The sequence below is a fragment of the Bombina bombina genome, chromosome 1, assembly GCF_027579735.1.
Source record: "Bombina bombina isolate aBomBom1 chromosome 1, aBomBom1.pri, whole genome shotgun sequence".
Classification (NCBI taxonomy): domain Eukaryota; kingdom Metazoa; phylum Chordata; class Amphibia; order Anura; family Bombinatoridae; genus Bombina; species Bombina bombina.
Genome location: NC_069499.1, coordinates 1,157,246,813 through 1,157,273,759, shown reverse-complemented (window position 1 = coordinate 1,157,273,759; position 26,947 = coordinate 1,157,246,813). Strand labels below are relative to the sequence as shown.

General features: G+C 42.6%; 1 protein-coding gene across 1 annotated transcript in view; it reads left to right on the top strand.

Annotated features, from left to right (window-relative positions):
- BRCA1 (BRCA1 DNA repair associated) overlaps window positions 1-26,947 on the top strand; it is a 1,073,265-nt gene that overhangs the window by 46,902 nt on the left and 999,416 nt on the right. The window contains exon 2 of the mRNA XM_053699586.1: window positions 13,753-13,833. Coding sequence (XP_053555561.1) covers window positions 13,753-13,833 — 81 coding nt within the window. The remainder of the gene's footprint in view (window positions 1-13,752; window positions 13,834-26,947) is intronic.

Below are 26,947 nucleotides of genomic sequence, written 5' to 3'. Positions count from 1 at the left end.
GATGTAGTTCGTGCTTTAAAGTTCTATTTAGAAGCAACAAAGGATTTCAGACAAACGTCTTCTCTGTTTGTCGTTTATTCTGGCAAGAGGAGAGGTCAAAAAGCTACTGCTACCTCTCTTTCCTTTTGACTGAAAAGCATCATCCTATTGGCTTATGAGACTGCTGGACGGCAGCCTCCCGAACGCATCACAGCTCACTCTACTAGGGCTGTGGCTTCCACATGGGCCTTCAAGAACGAGGCTTCTGTTGATCAGATATATAAGGCAGCGACTTGGTCTTCCCTGCACACTTTTGCCAAATTCTACAAATTTGATACTTTTGCTTCTTCGGGGGCTATTTTTGGGAGAAAGGTTTTGCAAGCCGTGGTGCCTTCCGTTTAGGTAACCTGATTGGCTCCCTCCCTTCATCCGTGTCCTAAAGCTTTGGTATTGGTTCCCACAAGTTATGGATGACGCCGTGGACCGGACACACCAATGTTGGAGAAAACAGAATTTATGCTTACCTGATAAATTACTTTCTCCAACGGTGTGTCCGGTCCACGGCCCGCCCTGGTTTTTTAATCAGGTTTGATGAATTTCTTTCTTTAACTACAGTCACCACGGCACCCTATGGTTTCTCCTTTTTTTCTCCTGTCCGTCGGTCGAATGATTGGGGTGGGTGGAGCCTAGGAGGGACTATATGGACAGCTTTTGCTGTGCTCTTTGCCATTTCCTGTTGGGGAAGAGAATATTCCCACAAGTTATGGATGAAGCCGTGGACCGGACACACCGTTGGAGAAAGTAATTTATCAGGTAAGCATAAATTCTGTTTTTAGGTATCCGCAGAGCTGGCCCAGTTATTATCCTATTACAAAGGATATTGTAACCCCGAAGTTCAGGGGGGGTAATATCACGGCAGCCTCAGACCTACGTTTCATAACCTATACAGGATCTGCTTTTCACAAGTTGCTGCGCAATTAGAAAAAAATGGCTTCCAGTCCTGATAATAAGCCTGTCCCGTAGCTGCCCCAAAGAGCATAGGTAGGAACTCCATCAAAACATCAGCTCCAAGAAAATATCTATTCACCTTGATGAATATCTGTTTCAGAGCAGCAAATATTGAAGGTTTACTATGTTTAATTTGTAGAAATAGAGTCAGATTCAGGGAGCTTCACTGAGATGCGTCCTGCCGCATTGAGTGTAGGCTCCGCCCCCCTTGTTGAACAGATTTGTAAGGCGGCGACTTGGTCTTCGCTTCATACTTTTTCTAAATTCTACAAATTTGATACTTTTGCTTCTTCGGAGGCTATTTTTGGGAGAAAGGTCTTACAGGCAGTGGTGCTTTCCGTTTAAGCGCCTGCCTTGTCCCTCCCTTCATCCGTGTCCTATAGCTTTGGTATTGGTATCCCACAAGTAATGGATGAATCCGTGGACTGGATACACCTTACAAGAGAAAACAAAATTTATGCTTACCTGATAAATTTATTTCTCTTGTGGTGTATCCAGTCCACGGCCCGCTCTGTCATTTTAAGGCAGGTGTTTTTTAATTTTTAAACTACAGTCACCACTGCACCCTATAGTTTCTCCTTTCTCTTGCTTGTCTTCGGTCGAATGACTGGGAGGTGGCAGTTAGGGGAGGAGCTATATAGACAGCTCTGCTGTGGGTGATCCTCTTGCAGCTTCTTGTTGGGAAGGAGAATATCCCACAAGTAATGGATGAATCTGTGGACTGGATACACCACAAGAGAAATAAATTTATCAGGTAAGCATAAATTTAGTTTTTTTGGTCTAGGCCTGGACTTTATTATTTCCACGGTCACGGGAGGCAAGGGTTCTTTCCTACTGCAGGATAAGAAGAATAAGCCTAAGGGGTCTATTTTTCGTGCTTTTTGTTCGGACAAGTCCCAATGCCAGCAATCTGCTGCGTAAATCGAGCAGTCCAAGGGATCTTGGAAACCAGCTCAATCTTGGAACAAAGCCAAGCAGAGCAAGAAGCCCACCGAGACAAAATCGGCATGTAGGGGCAGCCCTTGATCAGTCTCTCGGTCGTGTTGGGTGGCAGACTATCTCTTTTTGCGGAGGCTTGGATGAGAGATGTTCAGGACCTTTTGGTTCTGCAGGTCATCGCCCAGGGTTACAGGATAGGGTTCAAGACTCATCCGCCCAGGGCAGATTCCTCCTGTCAAACCTACTATTTACATACCGCTTGTGTAGTCATAACACAAATGGTTGTAAAAGCTCCTCTGGGACACCCTTTATTCATTCACATGGTTTTGCTATTGTTTTTTGGTAATTAGAAGGTCGCTAATTGCAGCTGCACACCACACTTCTGAAATTCCTGGCTGTAAAGGGGTTCATTAGTTAGCTGGTAAGGGTAAAAGTTATTTTAAAGTAGGTATTACCCTTCTACCTGACACCTCCCACCTCTCTAATCATTCCCGTACAGCTCTCCCCCACCCACTTACAAGCATCACCACCATCTGGCAAACAATCTGCCATTATGAAGTTTTATTTCTTTTTTGTTTTTTATTCATTCCCCCCCCCCCCCCCTGCAGTGTAGAATCACACCTTATTGATCCATCCTTGATCCCTCTCCCCTCCCAATTGTGTCCACCATCTTAGGCACTGGCAGCTGCCTTCCAGTACACAGTCTACACTAATTTATTAATTTTATTTATTTATAGAACACATATTTCTGTAGTGTAGTGGTCACCCTCCTCACCTCCTCACTCCAAATGATTGTGTGTAGGGCCCCCTCTCATTAGCCTGATATGCAGTTTTTAGACCTTTCTCTCCCCCTCTTCTAAAAATGTTCTTCTGTCCGTGTCACTGTCTGTATCAGCGATCTGGCTCCACATGGTAAAGGGAGCACGATCAGCTCTCCCTTACTGTATGAAGTCAGATGCCTTCTGCCCCTAGCTGTAGTCTCGGATCCGCAGCATGCACCTCTATGTTGGATGTAGGTACTACGTTTACAGGTACGCTGGGCAAAGTACTTTGTGATGTAATACCTTCGTCACTTTGACGCATGGGGTTAAATATCAATCAGGCTCTATTAGAAGCATCTTTAATTACTGATCTGTATAATTCTGATCCTGAAGAGCTAAGGAAGAAAATTATGAAATATTGCATAGCTTCAATATGCTTGTTTGTTGTTTTTTTCCTGTGTGTAACTGTATTGTTTAAGATATGACATAATACTGTATTGGATGTGGTACCTTTTAATACTATTTTATTTTGTAAAGGCACAGTTCAAAAAGCAGTTACAAAATGTTATGTGGCAGCAACATTTTTAAGATTTTAATAAATTGTTACTAACCCATTCTAATTTCTTGTTCTCTGTTTTTTTTTCTTCTTAAATGGAAAGAGTTCACTGCTGTATTCATTACTTTTGGGAAATAAGAACCTGGCCATCTTGAGGAGTCAAAGACAACCCAGCTAAAGGCTTAAATACTCCTCCCACTCCCCTCATCCCCCAGTCATTCTTTGCCTTTCATCCCAAGAGAATGGCAGAGAAGTGTCAGAATTTTTCATTTTTGTTTTTGTCTCTTATGGCGGCTAGCACTCTTCGGCATGGGACAGGAGTTTTAAGTAGTCCTGTCAGTCTCTCAGTGAGAGCTTGGATGAAAGTTAGAGTTCCGGAGATGCAGGGAGTTTCTTTCTGCAAAACCATCCCAACTCATATTAACAGCTCCTCAAGCAATTAGCGTTGTAGAAATTTGCTTTGCTGCCTGCTTTCTTCTCTCAAGTCCATGATGGAGGCGATGCTACTATCCGTCACACTTGAAGGGCCGTGTTCCTATTCCATGGTGTAGATTCCGGTAAGATCGTTTCATTTTACTTTATTTGCAATTTACTGTAATGTGAATGTTTCCCGAGAGGCTACCACCTTGCGGGTCTAACTGGCTACGTTCCGTTTTTCCATTGCGGCATTCCCAACCGTGTGGCGAAGGACAATTTTCTAGTCCGCAGGGGTATGATCATAGGAGGTGGTGAGTGCCCCAGCCATTGGGGGTGTCAGGTGCCGTTGTAGTTTTTACTACTTTAGTCCATATTGAAATATCCTCTATCCGGTTATGGAGGTTTCTGTTGCTGAGACTGTGTTAATTTCAGATTGAGTTACAGAGGATTCTGATACTGAGACTATTTTGATTTCAGATTCTGTGTCCGGTGTTGAATCCGGAGTTGCCTCGTTGACGCCTTTCAACCAGTTTTGTTCCGTATGCCATTTCAGAGCGCCTGGTTCCTCAGGCTCGGGGAATCAGTAGACTATTGAGCCATCTGCCTCTGGGGTCCTGTCCTCCGAGAGGCGAATTCCCTACCAAATCATACTTCTGCACCTGTGGGTAACCCAGTTTATGGTTCCTCCATGCAGGGTGGCATGTTCCCCTGGAGGTTGCAGCACGTTTTCGCTTCCACGTAATGTTGGCGATTGTTAGTCTGCAGAGTCCAAACGTTTATTGGAGAATATGCTCGTGCCCTATTGTCATGGACCTTCTGCCTTGGGCAGGGCCTCTGCAGTTATCCGCAGGGGTATCTGTCCCTGAGTGTTGTGCCTTCCGTTACAGGATTGCGTGCCTTCGCGTATTGCTCAGACATGTTTTTCAGTTATTAAATGACCCTATCATTACCAGATACGGGAATTTCAGTCTGATAATTCGAATGGTACACCTCATTAGACATGTGGGGATGAAGTAATCTCCTGATTGTCATTTGTTTGATATCTTTCCCAGGTTTGTGAGATAGGGCCCTGTTTGGCTGGTCCTGCATGTAGGCCTGTGTCTTTTTGGGCGTTAAATACCGGGTTGCTTTTTATTTTATTTATAAGCGATGGGATGTCTTTTATTTGTTTTTGTTTCCTTCGGGAACCTTCTGGGATTGATACTCTTTATTACTTTTTTGGAAGTTGTTGGACATGTTTGTCCTTTGTTACAAATGTCTGTTTATTCCCCTACAAGGGAGAATTTTCACAGCCTGCCGATTGAGACCCTAGGTGCAGGCTGGTCCTGTCGGGTTCGTTCGGTCTTGCGGCTGTTCAGACACGTGGCGCTGTTCTGCTCGGCTGGTTCAGTAGCAGCGCCGAGTGCTCAAGTTATCATTGTTTGTTTTTATGTTAAGCTAAGCATTCGAGAGGACCTGTGGGTCCGTGAGGTGGGAAGGATTGTTTTAGTCCTAATAGCTTTCAGTCATAAATGACCGGACAGAGGAGTTTTTCCGCTGGGTCACTCTGACATCTGATTTCTTCAGAACTTAGAGTTTCCTCCCCCTTGTGGTGGAGGGTGGGAGGGCTTAATGCCCCTTACTGCTATTGAGCGGTTTGGCCTTCATTTATAGGCCTCTGGATTTGTCCTTTTGTGCTTGATCCAACAGCTTGTACAGGATAGCTGTATAGCATGCAGGTGTATGCGTAAGCTGTTTCTAATGTATCTAGATGCAGCTTTTTCTCTTGACTGAGTTATGAGGCCTTTTGGGTCTTCTTCCATTGCCTCCAAATGAGTGGATCTCCTTTTAGGGATCTGTGTTTCCGAGTGATGGTTGTTTCCTGCGGGATTTTTGTTTAGCTCGGGGTTCTCTGGATCTGGGTAGGCTTTGTGCCTTCTCTTCCTTGTGTCCTCTGCTTGTGCGGAGGTGTTAGGGAGACTAGTCCTGTTAGTAGGATTTTTTGACCTTGATGTATCCCATCGGCGTCCTGAGGCTCTGAGGCTTCTAGCCTTGCTCCTTGGAGCGTTGGACTTTAGCTAGGGGTGGTTCCTTCCTTTTGTCCGGGCTTTCAAGTTCTCTCGCTATCTGGATTTTCTGGATATGCATCCATACTCTGGTGTCTGGCCTTTTGGCCAGTTGGGGTGTTTAGTTCTGGGTAAGGTTTGTCTGAACTATTGGGTACCCGGACCTGTTTTTCTCCCTGAGACTTACGGTTGCTGAAGCTTTGCTTGACCTTTTTATCGATCCAGTCTGGGTGGTTTTGGATTCTTGGATCTCAGGACTTGTCAGGGGGCTATCTCCTTGCTCCATCTATCTAACCTGGTCATGGTTGGCCAGGATTTTGAAGTATTTTCTCTTACTTGGTGTATCCAGTCCACGGATTCATCCTTACTTGTGGGATATTCTCATTCCCTACAGGAAGTGCCAAAGAGAGCACACAGCAGAGCTCCCCCTCAGGCTCCGCCACCCCAGTCATTCTCTTTGCTGCTCTGACAAGTAGCATCTCCACGGGAGGGTAAAGTGAATGTGGTGTTAGATTTGTAGTTTTTATTTCTTCAATCAAGAGTTTGTTATTTTAAAATAGTGCCGGTTTGTACTATTTACTCTGAGAGGAAAAAGATTTTAGCATGTTGTAACTAAAATCCATTGCTGTTCCCACATAGGACTGTTGAGTACCGGAGAACTTCAGTTGGGGGGAACAGTTTGCAGGCTTAACTGCTTAAGGTATGCTCAGTCACTTTTTTTCTAGTCAAGACCTGGTAATGCTAGAAGACTGACAAGAATCCCCATGTGGGTAAGGTAAGCCATATTCTGAGACTCAGTATAGAAGGATGGCTTAGAAAAAAGGACCTAAATCACTGGTGGACACTGTTATGGGGAAATAGATTATTTTATTACAATAATCTGATATTTGTACAAGTGTTTATTACATTTGGAACACTTTTTGGGGTTTTATTACGCCTGGCATATCTTTAGACACCTATTTTGGCTTAGGAAGGCCCCACAACTCCGGAGTGAAGAGGGAGGGGGCCTAAATTTCGCGCCTCAGTTGCGTAGTTCTTTTGCAAGACAGCTTCATGCAGCTTCACGTGTAGAGTCCAGAGATTGCTGGATGGACTTCAGAGAGGCTTATTTTCGTATAAAACTAATCCCCAAGGAAGGTAGGGCCACAGCAGAGACTGTGGCATGGTGCTGTAGTTTGTTAAACCGGTGGCCTGCTTTAATTTGCTCCGGTTTGAGCAATCAGTGGTTAATTGTCTTGAAATTTACTGTGCAATCATTTCAAAGCATTAGGATCATATGGTGAAATTTTCATAAAGATTGGATGTTTTTTTTTGTGAGATTTAGTAAAAAAGTGTGCGCTTTTTATTATTTAAAGGCACAGTACCGTTTTTTTCAAAAATTGTATTTTACTGTATTTGAGTGCTGTCTAAGTCTGTTTAATATGTCTGAGCCTACAGATAGACCCTGTTCTATATGTTTAATAGCCATGGCGGTACCCCCTTTGCATTTGTGTTTAAAGTGTGCTAAGGTTTCTAAACATTTTAAAGACCATGCAGTGACACTTAAAAATGTAGCCCAAGATGATTCTTTGACGGAAGGTAATGAGGATAGTCCTCCTTCCTCTCCCCATGTGTCGACACCAGTTACGCCCGCGCTAGCGTTGCCTATTACCTCTAGCTCTTTGGGCCCTATTACATTACAACAATTAGCAGCAGTCATGGATAATTCCCTTGCGGCCTTTCTATCCAAACTGCCAGTTTTTCCTAAAAAGCGTGATAGCTCAGTTTTAAGAACAGAGGATGAGCAATCAGAGGCTTTGGATGATTTATCTGTGGTACCCTCACAACACTCAGAGGTGGCAGTGAGAGATGGGCTGTCCGACGGAGAAATTTCTGACACAGGAAAAATTTCTCAGTGGGCAGAATCAGATTCCTTAGCGTTTAAATTTAATCTGGAACACCTCCGCGTACTGCTTAAGGAGGTTTTAGCTACACTGGATGATTGTGACCCCATGGTGGTCCCAGAAAAATTGTGTAAAATGGACAGGTTTCTAGAAGTCCCCGTATACACTGATGCGTTTCCGATCCCGAAGAGGGTGGCGGATATTGTAACTAGGGAGTGGGAGAGACCAGGTGTACCCTTTGCCCCCCCCCCATCTTTAAGAAAATGTTCCCCATAAATGACCCCAGGCGGGACGCGTGGCAGACGGTCCCTAAGGTAGAGGGAGCAGTTTCAACACTAGCTAAGCGCACAACCATTCCAATAGAAGACAGTTGTGCTTTCAAAGATCCTATGGATAAAAAATTGGAAGGTTTACTGAAGAAAATGTTTGTTCAGCAAGGTTTCCTTCTTCAACCGATTGCCTGCATTATTCCTGTAACTACTGCAGCGGCTTTTTGGTTTGAAGCGCTGGAGGAGTCGCTCCAGAGGGAGACTTCATATGATGAAGTCATGGATAGAATTCATGCTCTAAAGCTGGCTAATTCTTTTATCACAGATGCCGCTTTCCAATTAGCTAAGTTAGCGGCGAAAAATTTTGTTTTTGCCATTATGGCACGAAGAGCGCTTTTGCTCAAATCATGGTCGGCTGACGTGTTGTCCAAAACAAAGTTACTAAACATTCCTTTCAAGGGAAAGACCCTTTTCGGTCCCGAGTTGAAAGAAATTATCGCGGATATTACTGGGGGAAAGGGCCATGCCCTTCCGCAGGATAGACCGTTTAAGTCCAAAAACAAGGCTAATTTTCGTTCCTTTCGCACCTTCAGGAGCGGACCTGCTTCAACCTCTGCTGCCGCAAAGCAAGAGGGTAACGCTTCACAGCCCAAAGCAACCTGGAAACTCTTGCAGGGCTGTTATAAGGGTAAACAGGCCAAGAAGCCTGCGGCTGCTACCAAGACAGCATGAAGGGGTATCTTCTAGAATTCAAGGACTCTCCTCCCAGGGGAAGGTTCCACATTTCTCGTTTGTCTTCAGACCCGACAAAGAAACAGGCGTTCTTACGCTGTGTAGAAGATCCTTTTAAAGATGGGAGTGATACACCCAGTTCCAATTGCAGAACAAGGACTGGGCTTTTACTCAAACCTGTTTGTAGTTCCCAAAAAGGAAGGAACTTTCAGACCAATCCTGGTTCTAAAAATTCTAAACAAATTCCTCAGAGTTCCATCATTCAAAATGGAAACCATTCGGACAATCTTACCGATGATCCAGGAAGGTCAATATATGACTACCGTGGATCTAAAGGATGCGTACCTACATATTCCTATCCACAAGGATCATCATCAGTTCCTAAGGTTCGCCTTTCTGGACACACATTACCAGTTCGTGGCCCTTCCTTTCGGGTTGGCCACCGCTCCAAGAATTTTCACAAAGGTGCTGGGGTCCCTTCTAGCGGTACTAAGACCGCGGGGCATTGCAGTAGCACCTTACCTAGACGACATCTTAATACAGGCGTCGTCTTTTCACAGAGCCAAGGCTCATACGGACATTGTTCTGGCCTTTCTAAGGTCTCACGGGTGGAAGGTTATGGTAGAAAAAAGTTCTCTGTCCCCGCTCACAAGGGTTCCCTTCCTGGGAACACTAATAGACTCGGTAGAAATTAAAATATTTCTGACGGAGGTCAGGAAGTCAAAACTCTTAACTACTTGCCGAGTTCTTCATTCCATTCCTCGGCCTTCTGTGGCTCAGTGCATGGAGGTAATAGGTTTAATGGTTGCGGCAATGGACGTTGTCCCTTTTGCCTGAATTCATCTCAGACCACTGCAACTGTGCATGCTTAAACAGTGGAATGGGGATTATGCAGATTTGTCTCCTGAAATACAAATGGACCCGAAAACCAGAGACTCTCTTCTCTGGTGGTTGTCTCAGGATCACCTGTCTCAGGGGATGTGCTTCCGCAGACCGGAGTGGATCATTGTCACGACCGATGCCAGTCTGTTAGGCTGGGGTGCGGTCTGGGACTCCCTGAAAGCTCAGGGCCTATGGTCTCGGGAAGAATCTCATCTCCCGATAAACATTTTGGAACTGAGAGCGATATTCAATACGCTCCAGGCATGGCCTCAACTAGCGGAGGTCAAATTCATCAGATTTCAGTCGGACAACATCACGACTGTGGCGTACATCAATCACCAGGGAGGAACAAAGAGTTCCCTAGCGATGAAGGAAGTAACCAAGATTATCAAATGGGCGGAGGATCACTCCTGCCATCTATCTGCAATTCACATCCCAGGAGTAGACAACTGGGAGGCAGATTTTCTGAGTCAGATTTTTCACCCGGGGGAGTGGGAACTCCACCCGGAGGTTTTTGCCACCCTGATTCTCAGGTGGGGCATTCCGGAATTGGATCTGATGGCGTCCCGTCAGAACACCAAACTTCCTCTTTACGGATCCAGGTCCAGGGACCCCAAGACGGCATTGATAGATGCTCTAGTAGCGCCTTGGTCCTTCAGTCTAGCTTATGTTTTTCCACCGTTTCCCCTTCTCCCTCGGCTAGTAGCCAGAATCAAACAGGAGAAGGTTTCGGTAATTCTGATAGCGCCTGCGTGGCCACACAGGACTTGGTATGCAGACCTAGTGGACATGTCATCTGTTCCACCATGGAAGCTGCCATTGAGGCAGGATCTTCTAATACAGGGTCCATTCAAGCATCCAAATCTAGTTTCTCTGCAACTGACTGTTTGGAGATTGAACGCTTAATTCTAGCTAAGCGTGGGTTCTCTGAATCAGTTATCGATACTCTGATCCAGGCCAGAAAGCCTGTCAGCAGGAAAATGTACCATAAGATCTGGCGGAAATATCTTTGTTGGTGTGAATCCAAGGGTTACTCATGGAGTAAAGTTAGGATTCCCAGGATATTGTCCTTTCTCCAAGAAGGATTGGAGAAAGGATTGTCAGCTAGTTCCTTAAAGGGACAGATATCTGCTCGGTCTATCCTGTTACACAAGCGTCTGGCAGCAGTTTGCACAGGCTTTAGTGAGAATCAAGCCTGTCTATAAACCTGTGGCTCCTCCATGGAGTCTAAATTTAGTTCTTTCAGTTCTTCAAGGGGTTCCGTTTGAACCTTTACATTCCATAGATATTATTTATTATCTTGGAAGGTTTTGTTTTTGGTAGCTATTTCTTCTGCTCGAAGAGTTTCTGAATTGTCTGCTTTGCAGTGTAATTCACCCTATCTGGTGTTCCATGCAGATAAGGTTGTTTTGCGTACCAAACCTGGTTTTCTGCCGAAAGTTGTTTCTAATAAGAATATTACCCAAGAAATCATTGTTCCTTCTCTGTGTCCTAATCCAGTTTCTAAGAAGGAACGATTATTACACAATCTTGATGTGGTTCGTGCTTTGAAATTCTATTTACAAGCAACTAAAGATTTCAGACAAACATCTTCCTTGTTTGTTGTCTATTCTGGTAAGAGGAGAGGTCAGAAAGCGACTGCTACCTCTCTTTCCTTCTGGCTGAAAAGCATCATCCGATTGGCTTATGAGACTGCTGGACAGCAGCCTCCTGAACGAATTACAGTTCATTCCACCAGAGCTGTGGCTTCCACATGGGCTTTCAAGAATGAGGCTTCTGTAGAACAGATTTGTAAGGCAGCGACTTGGTCTTCACTGCATACTTTTGCCAAATTTTACAAATTCAATACTTTTGCTTCTTCGGAGGCTATTTTTGGGAGAAAGGTTTTGCAAGCAGTGGTGCCTTCCGTTTAGGTTACCTGACTTGTTCCCTCCCTTCATCCGTGTCCTAAAGCTTTGGTATTGGTATCCCAAAAGTAAGGATGAATCCGTGGACTGGATACACCAAGTAAGAGAAAACAGAATTTATGCTTACCTGATAAATTACTTTCTCTTACGGTGTATCCAGTCCACGGCCCACCCTGGCAATTAAGTCAGGTTCAAATTTATCTTGTAAAACTACAGTCACCACTGCACCCTATGGTTTCTCCTTTTTCTCCTAACCGTCGGTCGAATGACTGGGGACGCGGAGCCTGAGGGGGAGCTATATGGACAGCTCTGCTGTGTGCTCTCTTTGCCACTTGCTGTAGGGAATGAGAATATCCCACAAGTAAGGATGAATCCGTGGACTGGATACACCGTAAGAGAAAGTAATTTATCAGGTAAGCATAAATTCTGTGTTTTACTCTTTGCCACAGAGTGACCCTTGTCCTCTGGTGGTTAGCCGTGTGGCTTGATCCTTAAGAGTGTTTGGTTCATACCCAGCTTCTGGAATTGGATGTCCAATTTCTGGTGCGCCTTAGGGTTTGCTTTCTCCTGGTTAGCTTGCCAGTGTTCCCGTAGATTCCCTGCTCTGCAGGGGAATGGGTTAACTATGCCTCTGCTTGGCAAGCTACTTGTGGGGGTCCTTTTCTAGGACATCTGTGTTGGAAATTTTTCTTCCCATTATCCGGTGCCTTCGAGCCTTGAGGACAGTTGTTGCTTTTCTGGCATCATCCCTTTTCTTTGGGGGATATTCTCCTCCCTATGTAGATAGAGCCCTTGCTTGAGGCTTCTCCTGGATGGGAGGCAGAAAGGTGGGATTGGTTCCCCCGGCGTCTTGCTGGCTCCAAGCAGACTTGTTGGGCCTTTATTTTGATAGATCCTTAGGTCTATGGCCTTGTTGTGTGTTTTCAGAGTCGGGTTGTACTTGTACTCTTTGGGGATGGCTGTGCTATCCTTACGCTCATTTCTGTACCTGTTTCGGGATTCTTTGTAATCCTGTTTTGGATCCCTGAGGCTGGGTCTGCGGACAGGATGGCCGAGTGGTCTTTGGAGCTGCGTTCGGTCACAGTCTCATCTGGATGTGTGAGCTTTGTTGAGTCTATCCTGTTAGCTTAGTCTGCTAGGGTATAGATTTTCCTTTCAACTGGCTTCATTGATTTCAGAAGAGAGTTTACTCTTCCTTCGTGTTCGGAGGGTATACTCTCTTTCTCGGGGGGCCTCAATTGAGGTTTGTGTTCCCCTTTTTAGGGACCTGTGTGCAGGTCTGGTGACTTAGGTTGCCTGGAGTGCGCCCTCTGTCTGGCGGTTGCTGTTGCGTTCTGTTTCTTGCTTGACTGCTTTTTCTTCCTTGCAAGTATCCTCTGTGTCGTCCTGTTATGGACTCTGTGTTTCAAACTTGGGGTTCTCTCCTGGGTGCATTAAACACTTTTTCATGGTCAAATGCCTTGCTATTCTTGACACTGGGAAGAGTTTGCCTTTTCTGTTGCAATCCGTACTTACAGGATGTTGGAGAGACGTATATGCTGTCTCTGTGCCCGGTCTTATCTCGGGTTTCGCTTGGTATAGGCCTCCTTTCCCTGTTTGGGCCCTTTTGGGCCTCTCTGAGCTGGATTCACTCGTGGAGGTGTTCTCTTTTCTAATAGGGGACCTTTCGTTTCCTTGGTTCTCCCTTGACTTGTTCCCTTGGGGGTTTCGGCTGTTGTCTCCTTCAGTTGTGGAGATGAGTGGTGGAGGACTGTTTGTTGTGCGACGGTGTCTCCTGGAGGACTGTTGGCTCAGTCGAGTCCATTTGCGGTCTCTAGTTTGGCTTCTAGACTAACTGCGAGTCAGTGTCATTGGGGCTTTCTCCTTTTCAAATTTTCTCGGCTTCGGACAAAGCGGTGTTTTTTCTTGGGTAGAGGTTCAGACTTGGTGCCCCTCAGTATGTGCGGCCTATGTACCTTCCTGTCTTGGCATTCAGTGTCCTCTATAGCTTGGGTATTGCTTTCCCAAAAGTAATGAATGCAGCTGTGGACTATTTCCATTTAAGAATAAAAACAGATTATGCTTACCTGATAATTTCCTTTTCTTCAGATGGAAAGAGTCCACAGCTCCCCATCCGTAATTTTATGTGGGGCGTCCTTATATTTTTTTTGGCACCTTTCACCGTCATATTTCTTCTACTATTCCTTGTTTCTCAACAGAATGACTGGGGGATGAGGGGAGTGTGGGTGGTATTTAAGCCTTTGGCTGGGGTGTCTTTTCCTCCTCCTATTGGCCAGGTTCTTATTTCCTAAAAGTAATGAATGCAGCTGTGGACTCTTTCCATCAGAAGAAAATGAAATTATCAGGTAAGCATAATTTGTTTTTTTCTCCCCAGATTTTGCATGTTGCAGCTTCTAAGTAAGAAGAAAAAAAGTCGAGCTCAATGTCCAATGTGTAAGAAAGAAATAAGCAAAAGGTACTTATGTTGTGAAATATTCTAAATGGACGTTTCATAATGAATACTATTATTTTTATCAGTATATTCCCTTATTATAGTACTTGGGATGAATGTATACAATTATGCCAATGATATTTCAAAGTGTTAAAGGGACAGTAAAGTCAAAATGAAACTTGAATGGATTGGAGAGAGCATCCAATTTTAAACAACTTTCCTCTTGTATCTTTTGTTAGAGTAATCATAGGTGAGCTTAGGAACGTGCACATTTCTTTAGCCACCTGGCAGTAGTGTTTGCAACATTGTTTATATAAATGTTAGAGCCTAGAGGTATGCACTTGTCTTTAGCACTCTATGGCAGCAGTGTTTGAATGTATATCTTTTTTTTTAAATATTTTTTTTTGAGGTGAAATAGCATATAATCAATATAAGACATTTCTCCAGCTTGTCACACAAAAAAAATGCACAGATATTACAGAGCAACATAGAAAGAATGCAAAATAGAGCATCCTATAAACACTATCATAAAGTAATGTACAATATTAGGGAGTAGGATTATCTCAAAATGTATAGGTCTTTATATAAAGATAAGCCAGTTATGTAGCACCTCAATTTTCTAGTTTTTCACGTATAGTTATGATCATATAAATATATACCCTACAATTATGATTAGGCAACTTATAATGTTCATCCCCAATAGGAAAACATTAGTTTTGACTGAGGGAAATTTTAAAGAGGATAAAGAAAAAAGTAAAGATTCCAAGGATATAATTTCCTGCACCTACCCAGTAGGCAAAGTGTGTGTGTGGGGGAGTTGGCAAAAATATACTATAGGGCTCATATGAGTAATGAACTTCAAAGAATATCAAAGCTTTTCACCTGAACAAATTGTATATCCCATAATAGGTTAATTCCAAAGCTAGATAGTATAGAAAGCCGCTTTAATATAAACAGGAGTCTCAGACTCCAGAATGTCACCACCATCTTAACAGATAATTGTGTCTAACAGCCTGATACTTATATATTTTAACATATTTTGTAATGTAATTTGTATTAGGCGGGAATCAGAGTTTTGAGGAAAAACATAATTTATGTAAGAACTTACCTGATAAATTAATCTCTTTCATATTGGCAAGAGTCCATGAGCTAGTGACGTATGGGCTATACAATGCTACCAGGAGGGGCAAAGTTTCCCTAACCTCAAAATGACTATAAATACACCCCTCACCACACCCACAATTCAGTTTAACGAATAGCCAAGTAGTGGTGTGATAAAGAAAGGAGTAAAAAGCATCAACAAAGGAATTTGGAAATAATTGTGCTTTATACAAAAAAATCATAACCACCATAAAAAGGGTGGGTCTCATGGACTCTTGCCAATATGAAAGAAATGTATTTATTAGGTAAGTTCTTACATAAATTATGTTTTTTTTATTGGCAAGAGTCCATGAACTAGTGACGTATGGGATAGTAATACCCAAGATGTGGAACTCCACAGAAGAGCCACTAGAGAGGGAGGGATAAAAATAATAGCCATTTTCCGCTGAAAAAAATAATCCACAACCAAAAAAAAGACATTTTTTCTCATTGTTCAAAAGAAAAAAACTTAAACATAAGCAAAGGAATCAAACTGAAACAGCTGCCTGAAGAACATTTCAACCAAAAACTGCTTCCGAAGAAGCAAATACATCAAAAGGGAAGAATTTAGTAAATGTATGCAAAGAAGACCAAGTTGCTGCTTGCTTTGCAAATCTGATCAACTGAAGCTTTATTCTTAAAACCCCACTTGGAGACTGATCTAGTAGAATGAGCTGTAATTCTGAGGTGGGGCCTGACCCGACTCCAAATAAGCCTGATGAATCAAAAGCTTTAACCAAGATGCCAAGGAAATGGCAGAAGATTTCTGACATTTCCTAGAACCAGAAAAGACAACAAATAGACTAGAAGTCTTCCTGAAATCTTTAGTAGTTTCAATATAATGATTTAAAAGCTCTTACAACATCCAAAGATTGTAAGGATCTCTCCAAAGAATTCTTAGGATTAGGACACAAAGAGGGAACAACAATTCCTCTATTAATGTTGTTAGACTTCACAACCTTAGGTAGAAATTTAAATGAAGTCCGCAAAATTGCCTTATCCTGATGGAAAATCAGAAAAGGAGATTCACAAGAAAGAGCAGATAATTCAGAAACGCTTCTAGCAGAAGAGATGGCCAAAAGGAACAACACTTTCCAAGAAAGTTCTGTAGTTTAATGTCCAAAAAATGCATAGGCTCAAAAGGAGGAGCCTGTAAAGCCTTCAAAACCAAATTAAGATTCCAAGGAGGAGAGATTGATTTAATGACAGGGTTGATACTGACCAAAGCCTGTACAAAACAGTGAATATCAGGAAGCTTAGCTATCTTTCTGTGAAATAAATCAGCAGAAAGGGCAGATATCTGTCCTTTCAAAGAACTTGCAGACAAACCTTTATCCAACCAATCCTGAAAAAACTGTAAAATTCTAGGAATTCTAAAAGAATGCCAGGAAAAATTATGAGAAGAGCACCATGAAATATAATCTTCCAAACTCAATATTCTTCCTAGAAACAGATTTATGAGCTTGTAACATACTATTAATCACTGAGTCAGAGAAACCTCTATGACTAAGCACTAGGCGTTCAATTTCCATACCTTCAAATTTAATGATTTGAAATCCTGATGGAAAAACGGACCTTCAGACCGAAGGTCTGGTCTTAAAGGAAGTGGCCAAGATTGGCAACTGGACATCCAGACAAGATCCACATACCAAAACCTGTGAGGCCATGCTGGAGCTACCAGAAACACAAACGATTGTTCCACGATGATCTGGGAGATCACTCTTTGAAGAACAAGAGGTGGGAAGATATAAGCATGTTGGTAACACCAAGGAACTGCTAACGCATCCACTGCCCCCTCATGAGGATCCCTGGACCTGGATAGGTACCTGCAAAGTTTCTTCTTTAGATGGGAAGCCATTATATCTATTTCTGGAAAACCCCACATCTGAACAATCTGAGAAAACACATCTGGATGGAAGACCACTCCCCCGGATATAAAGTCTGACGGCTGAGATAATCCGCTTCCCAATTGGCTACACCTGGGATATGTACCGCAGAAATTAGACAGGGGCTGGATTCCACCCAAGAAAGTATCCAAGATACTTCTTTCATAGCTAGGGGACTGTGAGTCCCACCCTGATGATTGACCTATGCCACAGTTGTGATATTGTCTATCTGAAAACAAATGAATGGTTCTCTCTTCAACAGAGGCCAGACTTGAAGATCCCTGAAAATAGCACGAAGTTCTAAAATATTGATTGGTAACCTCGCCTCTTGAGATTTCCAAACCCCTTGTGCTGTCAGAGATCCCCAGACAGCTCCCCAACCTGAAAGACTTGCATCTGTTGTGATCACAGTCCAGGTTGGACGAATAAAAGAAGCCCCTTGAACTATACGATGTCAATCTAACCACCAAGTCAGAGAGAGTCAAACATTGAGATTTAAGGATATTAATTGTGATATCTTTGTATAATCTCTGCACCATTGATTCAGCATACAAAGCTGGAGAGGTCTCATATGAAAACAAGCAAAGGGGATCGCGTCCGATGCTGCAGTCATGAGACCTAAAACTTCCATGCACATAGCTACTGAAGGGAATGATTGAGACTGAAGGTTCCGACAAGCTGAAACCAATTTTAATTGTCTCTTGTCTGTTAGAGACAGAGTCATGGACACTGAATCTATCTGGAAACCTAAAAAGGTGACCCTTGTCTGAGGAATCAAGGAACTTTGTGGTAAATTGATCCTCCATCCATGTCTTTGAAGAAACAACACTAGTTGATTCGTGTGAGATTCCGCAGAATGTAAATACTGAGCTAGTACCAAGATATTGTCCAATACCCCGTTGTCTTATTACAGAGAGTAGGGCACGAGAACCTTTGAAAAGATTAGAGAAAAAATCTTCTCACAGTAGGTCTTACTCTGAATCCTATTCGGTACTCTTGAGAGAAAATACTCTTCCATTGATTTTGGACAGAATCTGCCCAAATGCTTTGGAAGAATCTTAATCTGCCCTCTACCAGCTGAGCTGGAATGAGGGCCGCACCTTCATGCAGACTTGGGGGCTGGCTTTGGTTTCTTAAACGGCTTGGATTTACTCCAATTTGAAGAAGGTTTCTAATTGGAACCAGAATCTTTGGGGGAAGGATTGGGTTTCTGTTCCTTATTTTGTCGAAAGGAACGAAAACGGTTAGAAGTTTTAGATTTGCTCTTGGGTCTTTTATCCTGAGGCTGAAAACTCCCTCCCCCCCAGTGACAGTTGAAATAATCAAATGCAACTGAGAACCAAGCAAATTATTACCTTGGAAAGAAAGAGATAGTAATCTAGACTTAGATACCATGTCATCATTCCAATATTTGAGCCACAAAGCTAAAATAGCTAAATACATCGATTTAACATCAGTTTTGATGATATCAAAAATGGCATCACATATACAATTATTAGCATGTTGAAGCAAGCGAACAATGCTAGACAAATCAGGATCCTTTCCCTTTTGTGCTAAACTTTGCAACCAAAAAGTTGATGCAGCTGCAACATCAGCCATAGAAATGGCAGGCCTGAGAAGATAGCCAGAATATAAATAAGCTTTCCTTAGATCAGATTCAAGTTTCCTATCTAAAGGGTCCTTAAAGGAAGTACTATCTTCCATAGGGATATTATTATGTTTGGTAAGAGTAGAAATAACCCCATTTACTTTGGGGATCTTTACCCAAAACTCAAATCTAACTGCTGGCAAAGGATACAATTTTTTTAAACCTTGAAGAAGGGATAAAAGATGTACCAGGCCTATTCAAGTCCTTAGAAATCATATCAGAAATGGCATCAAGAACTGGAAAAATCTCCGGAGTAACCACAGGAGGTTTATAAACAGAATTTTAATGTTTTCTTGTTTTAGTATCAAGAGGACTAGTTTCCTCAATATCCAACGTTATCCAACGTAATCAACACCTCTTTTAACAAGGAACAAATATACTCTATTTTAAATAAATACGGTAAGTAGATTTGTCAGTGTCAAAATCTGAGGTAGGATCTTCTGAATCAGACAGATCCTCATCAGAGGAGGATAATTCAGTATGTTGTCGGTCATTTGAAATTTCATCAACTTTATGAGACATTTTAAAAGACATTTACATTTATTAGAAGGCGGGATAGTAGATAAAGCCTTCTGAATCGCATCAGCAATAAAATCTTTTATATTCACAGGGATATCATGTACATTAGATGTTGAAGAAACAACAGGCATTGTACTATTACTGATGGATACATTCTCTGCAAGTAAAAGCTTATCATGACAACTATTACATACCACAGCAGGAGATATAATCTCCACAAATTTACAACAGATACACTTAGCTTTGGTAGAACTGTTATCAGGTAGCAGGGTTCCAACAGTGGTTTCTGAGACAGGATCAGATTGAGACATCTTGCAAATGTAAGAGAAAAAACAACATATAAAGCAAAATTATCAATTTCCTTATATGGCAGTTTCAGGAATGAGAAAAAAAAATGCAAACAGCATAGCCCTCTGACATAGAAAAAGGCAAGAGGCATATAGGAATGGGGTTTTAAATAATGAAATTATTTTGCGCCAAGTATGATGCACAACACAATTTTTTTTTTTTTTTTTGGCGCTAACAACATCCGGAAATGACACACGTGCGTCATTGCAGACGCAACCTTGTGCAAGGAAACTCAGCGTCAACTAAGACGACAGAAATGACGAATTTGCGTTACCGGACGTCCCTTCGCACCAAAACAAATTCTCGCGCCGAGAATGACACAATAAACATCAGCATTTTGCAACCTTGCGAGCCTAATTTTTACCAGCAAAAATGTAATTAAAAGCAGTCAATTTGAAAAAAGACTATACCCCAGGTAAGAAAAATATTTTTCTAAATATGTTTTTCCCAAATATGAAACCTGATAGTCTGCAAAAGGAAATATACATAAACCTGACTCATGGCAAATATAAGCACAATACATATATTTAGAACTTTATATTAATACATAAAGTGCCAAACCATAGCTGAGAGTATCTTAAGTAATGAAAACATACTTACGGAAAGACACCCATCCACATATAGTAGATAGCCAAACCAGTACTGAAACAGATATCACTAGATGTAATGGAATATGAGAGTATATCGTCGATCTGAAAAAAGGGAGGTAGGAGATGAATCTCTACGACCGATAACAGAGAACCTATGAAAAAGATTTCCTGCGAGGAAAACCATAGAATTCAATAGGTGATACTCCCTTCACATCCCTCTGACATTCACTGTACTCTGAGAGGAATCAGGCTTCAAAATGCTGAGAAGCGCATATCATCGTAGAAAATCAAGCACAGACTTACTTCACCACCTCCATAGGAGGCAAAGTTTGTAAAACTGAATTGTGGGTGTGGTGAGTGGTGTATTTATAGGCATTTTGAGGTTTGGGAAACTTTGCCACTCCTGGTAGGATTGTATATCCCATACGTCACTAGCTCATTGACTCTTGCCAATTACATGAAAGAAATGTCTCTAACAGGTCACAGTGGGTAAGCAGTATCTATGGGGAGAGCAGGCAGTTGATGCAAATAAATATAAATACAATATAGATAAATTCTGTGTAAACCTAAAGCAGTGCTCCCGTTATCACCCCAGGACTTTAATATGGAGCAATAATATTTGAACAAGAGATCTGCACTTTAAAAGCCCAGATAGAGCCAGGTGGTTAAGTAGTTTTTTTTTTTTTAAGGAATGCATGTTCCTTTTTTTTTACCTTATATGTAAAATCTCTGTAGGGGGAGGATGAGATTAAATGAGAATTGCCATATGAGCTATACTACTTATGAAGAATATTATCTGAAATATATTATGTAGTGTCACTATTTGAGGTTTGGTAAATGTTACTTTTGGGAATATGCATACAAGTAAAATCAGTGTTAGCAAGGCATAATGGACTCTAAAACTGTGCTATATAGTTAATTAGATATAAGATCTAATTCTTAGCTGCAAAACTGATCTGCTACCCCTCATATCTTAGTAACCACATATAATGCGTAGAATACTAACACATTTGATAACTTAATTGTTCTAAATGGGTATACCTATGCATAATAACTACAGGAAGTGAGAGCTATACATGTTACATACAGTCTTAAGCATAGTATTTTCATATTGACACCTATTCAGCAGCATAGTGAGTAAAGTATTTTATATACATATTAAATGTAATGGTGGGTGTTCCTATTGAATTACAATGATCATGCTCTAAATTTGCACTGTTTTCTAAGTATAATATCTTTCTCCTTGTATATAAATAACTTATCGTGCCATTATTATAAAGCTACATGGTATCATCAGGCTAAAAAGTCCTCATTGATCAATTATCCACTGGGGATATGTCCAAGGCCTGTGAAGCTTACCCTTAATACCATATACAGATGCCACTCAAAAGTGACCCTGTGCTTGCTTATGGACTTAACCAATTCCAGCTTTCACTGACATTGATGAATTGGAGAACCTAGGCAGCTGCACCAGGGAAGGGGCGCAGTCCAAGATAGTTTTCTCCAGACCCGAAACTCTTCCGATGTTTAGCCTCATATACCAACCAAGATTGATTGCCGATCACCAAGATCTTCTTAGGTCTTATGTCCGGGTTGAGGCAGCTGGCTGCATCGCCCTGCGCAGAAGGTGAAATCATGTCATCATCCAAAGAACTCATAAGGCCGATCAGCAGAGGCTCTTCACCATTCCGCTCCTTCAGCACTCCCCACGTAGCATGGGTCTCTCTCAGTATCTCCCTCTGGGTCGCTGGGGGATCCGGGATACACGCTGGTTCAGTAGTAGGAGGTAGTTAAGTAGACGATGGCTGAGGTTTGTATTCGCTAGTCATCTGCATGGATCTATCTCTCTCTCTCTCTCTCTCTCTCTCCAGAATTTGGGGGCTTCCAATTTGAGGGCATCTCTTGTCAGATTCGCCGGGTTAGACACCGCATCTGTATCTTCGCGGCCAGCCTTGCTTACTGCAGGTCCACGTGGGCATTGTGTAATTGTGTTGGGTGTAAGATAGCAATCTGCAGCATGCCCCAGTAGTTTTGGGAAGACTTCCCTCATCTGCTGTATTAGGTCGCCAATGTGGTAATCTATCAGCTGCAGGGACTCTGCGTTCCCATTCATCGCTGGTCTGCATAGCACGCAGGCTGCTCAGACTGTGCTTAGACTCCATTGCATGTGGCGCTATTAAAAGTACAAGACAGTAGCATCTATTTACAGAATGGCCTCCAAAATTAGTTATAAGAGCCAGGAGCTACAGGAGAACACGTCTGGTCGCTTTGTTGGTTAACTCCACCCCCCCCCCATGCTTGCATGTATTTAAAACATTGCTATAAACATTGCTGCCAGATGGCTAAAAACATGCATGCTCCTGAGCTCAACTAGTATTGCTCTTTAACAAAGCATACCAAGGGAATAAAGCAAAATTCATAATAGAAGTAAATTGTAACATTTAAAATTTCATGCTGTATCTAAATCACGGTTTATTTTGGACTTTTCTGTCTCTTTAAAACTGATCTACTGGACTGTTTCTAAGCAACATGTCTTTTGCCAGGTCCCTTTTAAAAGAGTACAAAGAAGCATCACATTTTAAACCAGTTTTTCAATACTATTATAGGTCCATCCATTTTCTCTCCCACATGGTAGTTGATAATCCCCTCTTTTCTTTTTAAAGACACGATGAGTCCACGGATTTCATCCTTATGGGATATCGCCTTCTGGTTAGCAGGAGGAGGCAAAGAGCACCACAGCAGAGCTGTATATATAGCGCCTCCCTTCCCTCCCATTCCAGTCATTCTCTTTTCCTGTGTTAGTGATAGGAAGAGGTAAAGTGAGGTGTTAGTTTAGTTTCTTCAATCAAGAGTTTGTTGTTTTTAAAATGGTACCAGTGAGTGCTATTTTATTATAGGGTGTAGCCTCTAGAGTAGAGCTACATGTGGCTTTAAAGCAATGGGAACTGGTGGGACAAAGCTCTCACTGTGTCTCCCATACTGAATGCTGCCCTTCTGATGATGGTCTTAGCAAATGTTAACTAAGGCCCTGTATGTTTCCACAGGATGACAGGAGAGAGAAGACTTCTTGACCCTGTGAAATATCATGCTGTCGCTCAGCATAAAGGTATGTTCAGACCTTTATTTTTCTGGGATATAGATTAACTCAGAAACGGCTGGATATTTACCTACCTGATGAATGGGGAAATAAGACTTTATTGAAAAGAGTTTCTCTCCTTACTCTGTAACTTACGACTTTCAGGAGTCATGACAGACCGTTATTTTGATATGGGCTTGCTAACATATTAGCCCTGTTTCGTTGGTGCTGTGGGCAAGTCGCTGGGGACATTGTTTTTCGGAGTTGATAGTTTGTGCCCCGATATAGGACTGTGTGTTTTACTGGGGTTCTGTTTTAGGTATGTCTTTGACTGGCGTCTGTCTTTTTACTTATGTAATTAGCCGGGTTCGGAAATGTTTTTCTTGACGCCCACAAAGGGCGGGGCTTAGCTTTCGCGCGTCTTGACGTGCATTTGTTTTTCTCTACGGGATCCCGGCATCAGAGAAAGGGTTTTCAAGCATGCAGTAAAGATCGCAGATTCCGGTGCTTGCTAAGACTGCATGGTTAAATATCAAAGCAGGAGGTCTTAAGCATTCTGAGGATCGATTGGAAGTGGTCAGTGTACCGTGGGAGGCAGGTAGGTGCCTCAGTAGAGCTGTTGAGGCGGAGAGGCGCACTTTTTCATTAATTGTTAATGTTTAAATTTTAAAGGCACATTACACTTTTTGTTTTGAGAGGATTTAGCAGACAGCACTCATATAAGGGCAGTTTTCTTCCTTTTTTCTGACATAAAATTGACAAATTATTTAAAGAAGCCACAACCAAAATTTTCTTGCTTTAATTTTATCATGGAAGATCTTCAAAACATTACATGTTCCATGTGTTTAAATGCCAATGTGGAACCTCCTGTTACTTTTTGCCCCTCATGCATTGAGAGGGCACTTCAGTTTAGAGAGCAAATTTTCTTTGATAAAAAATTGTCAAAAGCGGATGCTACTCAGGGTTCTACTGATGCGATACAGAGTATGCTGCAACTTTCTCCCCAAGGGTCACAGCCCTTAATGCCCGCTCAGGCGGAGCCAAGTACCTCTGCAGCCTCTGCTGCGATTACTTTAAAGGACATAGCTGCTGTTATGTCATCTACACTTTCAGATGCATTATCTGCCTTTCCCGGATTCCAAGGCAAACACAGAAGGAAGGAAACCCACGTGGTCAATACAGCTTCTGATGCTTTGATGGCGATCTTAGATGTACCCTCCCAGAGCTCTGAATTGGAGGGTATGGAGGTCCTATCCGAAGGTGAACTTTCCGATTCAGGAAGTGTCTTACTGCTGACAGATTCAGAAGTGGTTTCCTTCAGGTTTAAACTTGAACACCTCTGCCTGTTATTGAGGGAGGTCTTGGTGACTCTGGACAACTGCGATTCAATTGTGGTTCCTCCAGAGAAATTGAGTAAGTTTGACAGATATCTTCTTATTCTGATGTTTTTCCAGTTCTTAAGAGAACTTCAGAGATTATTGCTAAGGAATGGGAGAGACCAGGTATTTCATTCTCTCCTTCTCCCGTTTTCAAGAAGATGTACCCTATAGCTGACACTATTAGGGACTCTTGGCAGAGGGTCCCTAAGGTGGAAGGAGCTATTTCCACCTTGGCTAAACAAACTACTATTCCTATCAAGGATAGTTGTGCTTTCGAAGACCCTATGGATAAGAAATTGGTGGGTCTCCTTAAAAAAGATCTTTGTTCATCAGGGGTTACTATTGCAACCGGCGGCCTGCATTGTTACGGTTACAAGTGCGGCTGCTTATTGGTTTGATGCTCTGGAAGAGTCTCTTAAAACTGAGACTTTTTGATACAAGATAGGATTAAAGCTCTTAAATTAGCTAATTCATTTATTACGGATGCTTCTCTGCAGATTACTACATTGGCGGCTAAGAGTTCGGGGGTTCTCCATCTTAGCATGCAGAGCCTTATGGTTGAAATCTTGGTCTGCGGATGTGTCATCAAAGTCTAAGCTTTTGGCTATTCCTTACAAGGGGAAGACCCTGTTCGGGCCTGACTTGAAGGATATTATTTCTGACTTCACATGAGGCAAGGGTCATCTCCTCCCTCAGGATAAGAAATCCAAACAGAGAGGTCGACAGAGTAATTTTCGTTCCTTTCAAAACATCAAGGGAATCCCCCCTTCCTCTTCCTCTAAACAGGAAGGTAATTATTCGCAAACCAAGTCTACTTGGAGACCCAACCAGTCTTGGAACAAGGGTAAACAATCGAAGAAGCCTTCTGCTGCTCCCTAGTCAGCATGAAGAGTTGGCCCCCGATCCAGGACCGGATCTAGTAGGGGGCAGACTGTCTTTCTTCATCCAGGCTTGGATGAGAGATGTTCAGGATCCCTGGGCAATATATATATATATATATATATATATATATATATATATATATATATATATATATATATATATATATAGTGTTTCAGGGATACAAATTGGAGTTCAGAAATTCTTCCCCCAGAAGAACGTTTCTCCTTTCTCGATTATCTGCAGACCAGATAAAAAGAGAGGCATTCTTATGTTGTGTAGGAGACCTCTCTTACATGGGAGTAATCTGTCCTGTTCCAATACAGGAACAGGGACTAGGGGTTTTATTCAAATCGGTTTGTAGTTCCCAAAAAAGAGGGAACTTTCAGACCTATTCTAGGGCTCGAGTCAAAACAAGTTTCTCAGAGTTCCATCTTTCAAGATGAAAACCATTCGTACCATTCTTCCATTGACCCAGGAGGGTCAATTCATGGCGACAGTGGATTTAAAGGATGCATATCTTCATGTTCCTATCCACAGAGACCATCACAAGTTCCTGAGGTGTGCCTTTCTAGACAAACATTTTCAGTTTGTGGCTCTTCCCTTTGGTCTGGCCACGGCGCCCAGAATTTTCATGAAGGTTCTGGGGTCTCTACTGGCGGTTCTAAGATTGCGGGACATTGCGGTGGCGCCTTATCTGGACGATATTCAAATCCAGGCATCGTCATATCAACTAACAAGGTCCCATACCGACATTGTACTATCCTTCCTGAGAACTCACGGATGGAAGGTAAATCTGGAAAAGAGTTTGTTAATTCCACAGACAAGGGTGCCCTTCCTGGGAACTCTAATCGACTCTGTATCCATGAAGATTTTTCTGATGGAGGTCAGAAAGTTAAAAATTCTGAATACATGTCGAACCATTCAGTCCAATCCTCGTCCGTCAGTGGCTCAGTGCATGGAGGTAATCGGATTGATGGTGGCGGCAATGGACATCGTTCTGTTTGCTCGTTTTCATCTCAGGCCTCTACAATTAAGCATGCTCAGGCAGTGGAATGGAGATTATACAGATTTGTCTCCTCAAATAAATCTAGATCAGGAGACAAGGGACTCTCTTCTATGGTGGTTGTCGCTGGATCATCTATCCCAGGGGACATGCTTCCGCAGACCCTCATGGGTGATAGTGACAACGGGGAGCAGTCTAGAACTCCCTAAGGGCTCAGGGTGTATGGACTCAGGCAGAGTCTCTCCTTCCCATCAATATCCTAGAGTTGAGAGCAATATTCAATGCGATTCGGGCTTGGCCTCAATTGGCTTTGGCTCAATTCATCAGATTCCAGTCGGATAACATAACGATGGTAGTTTACATCAATCACCAGGGAGGAACAAGGAGTTCCTTAGCGATGACAGAAGTAGCCAAGATAATACAGTGGGCGGAGTCTCACTCTTGCCATCTGTCAGCGATCCACATCCCAGGGGTGGAAAACTGGGAAGCAGATTTTCTGAGCAGACAGATATTTCATCCGGGAGAGTGGGAACTCCATACGGAGGTATTTTCCAACCTGATTCTCAGATGGGGCAGGCCGGAGTTGGATCTCATGGCATCTCGTCAGAATGCCAAGCTTCCGAGATACAGGTCCAGGGATCCCCAGGCCGAGCTGATAGATGCCTTG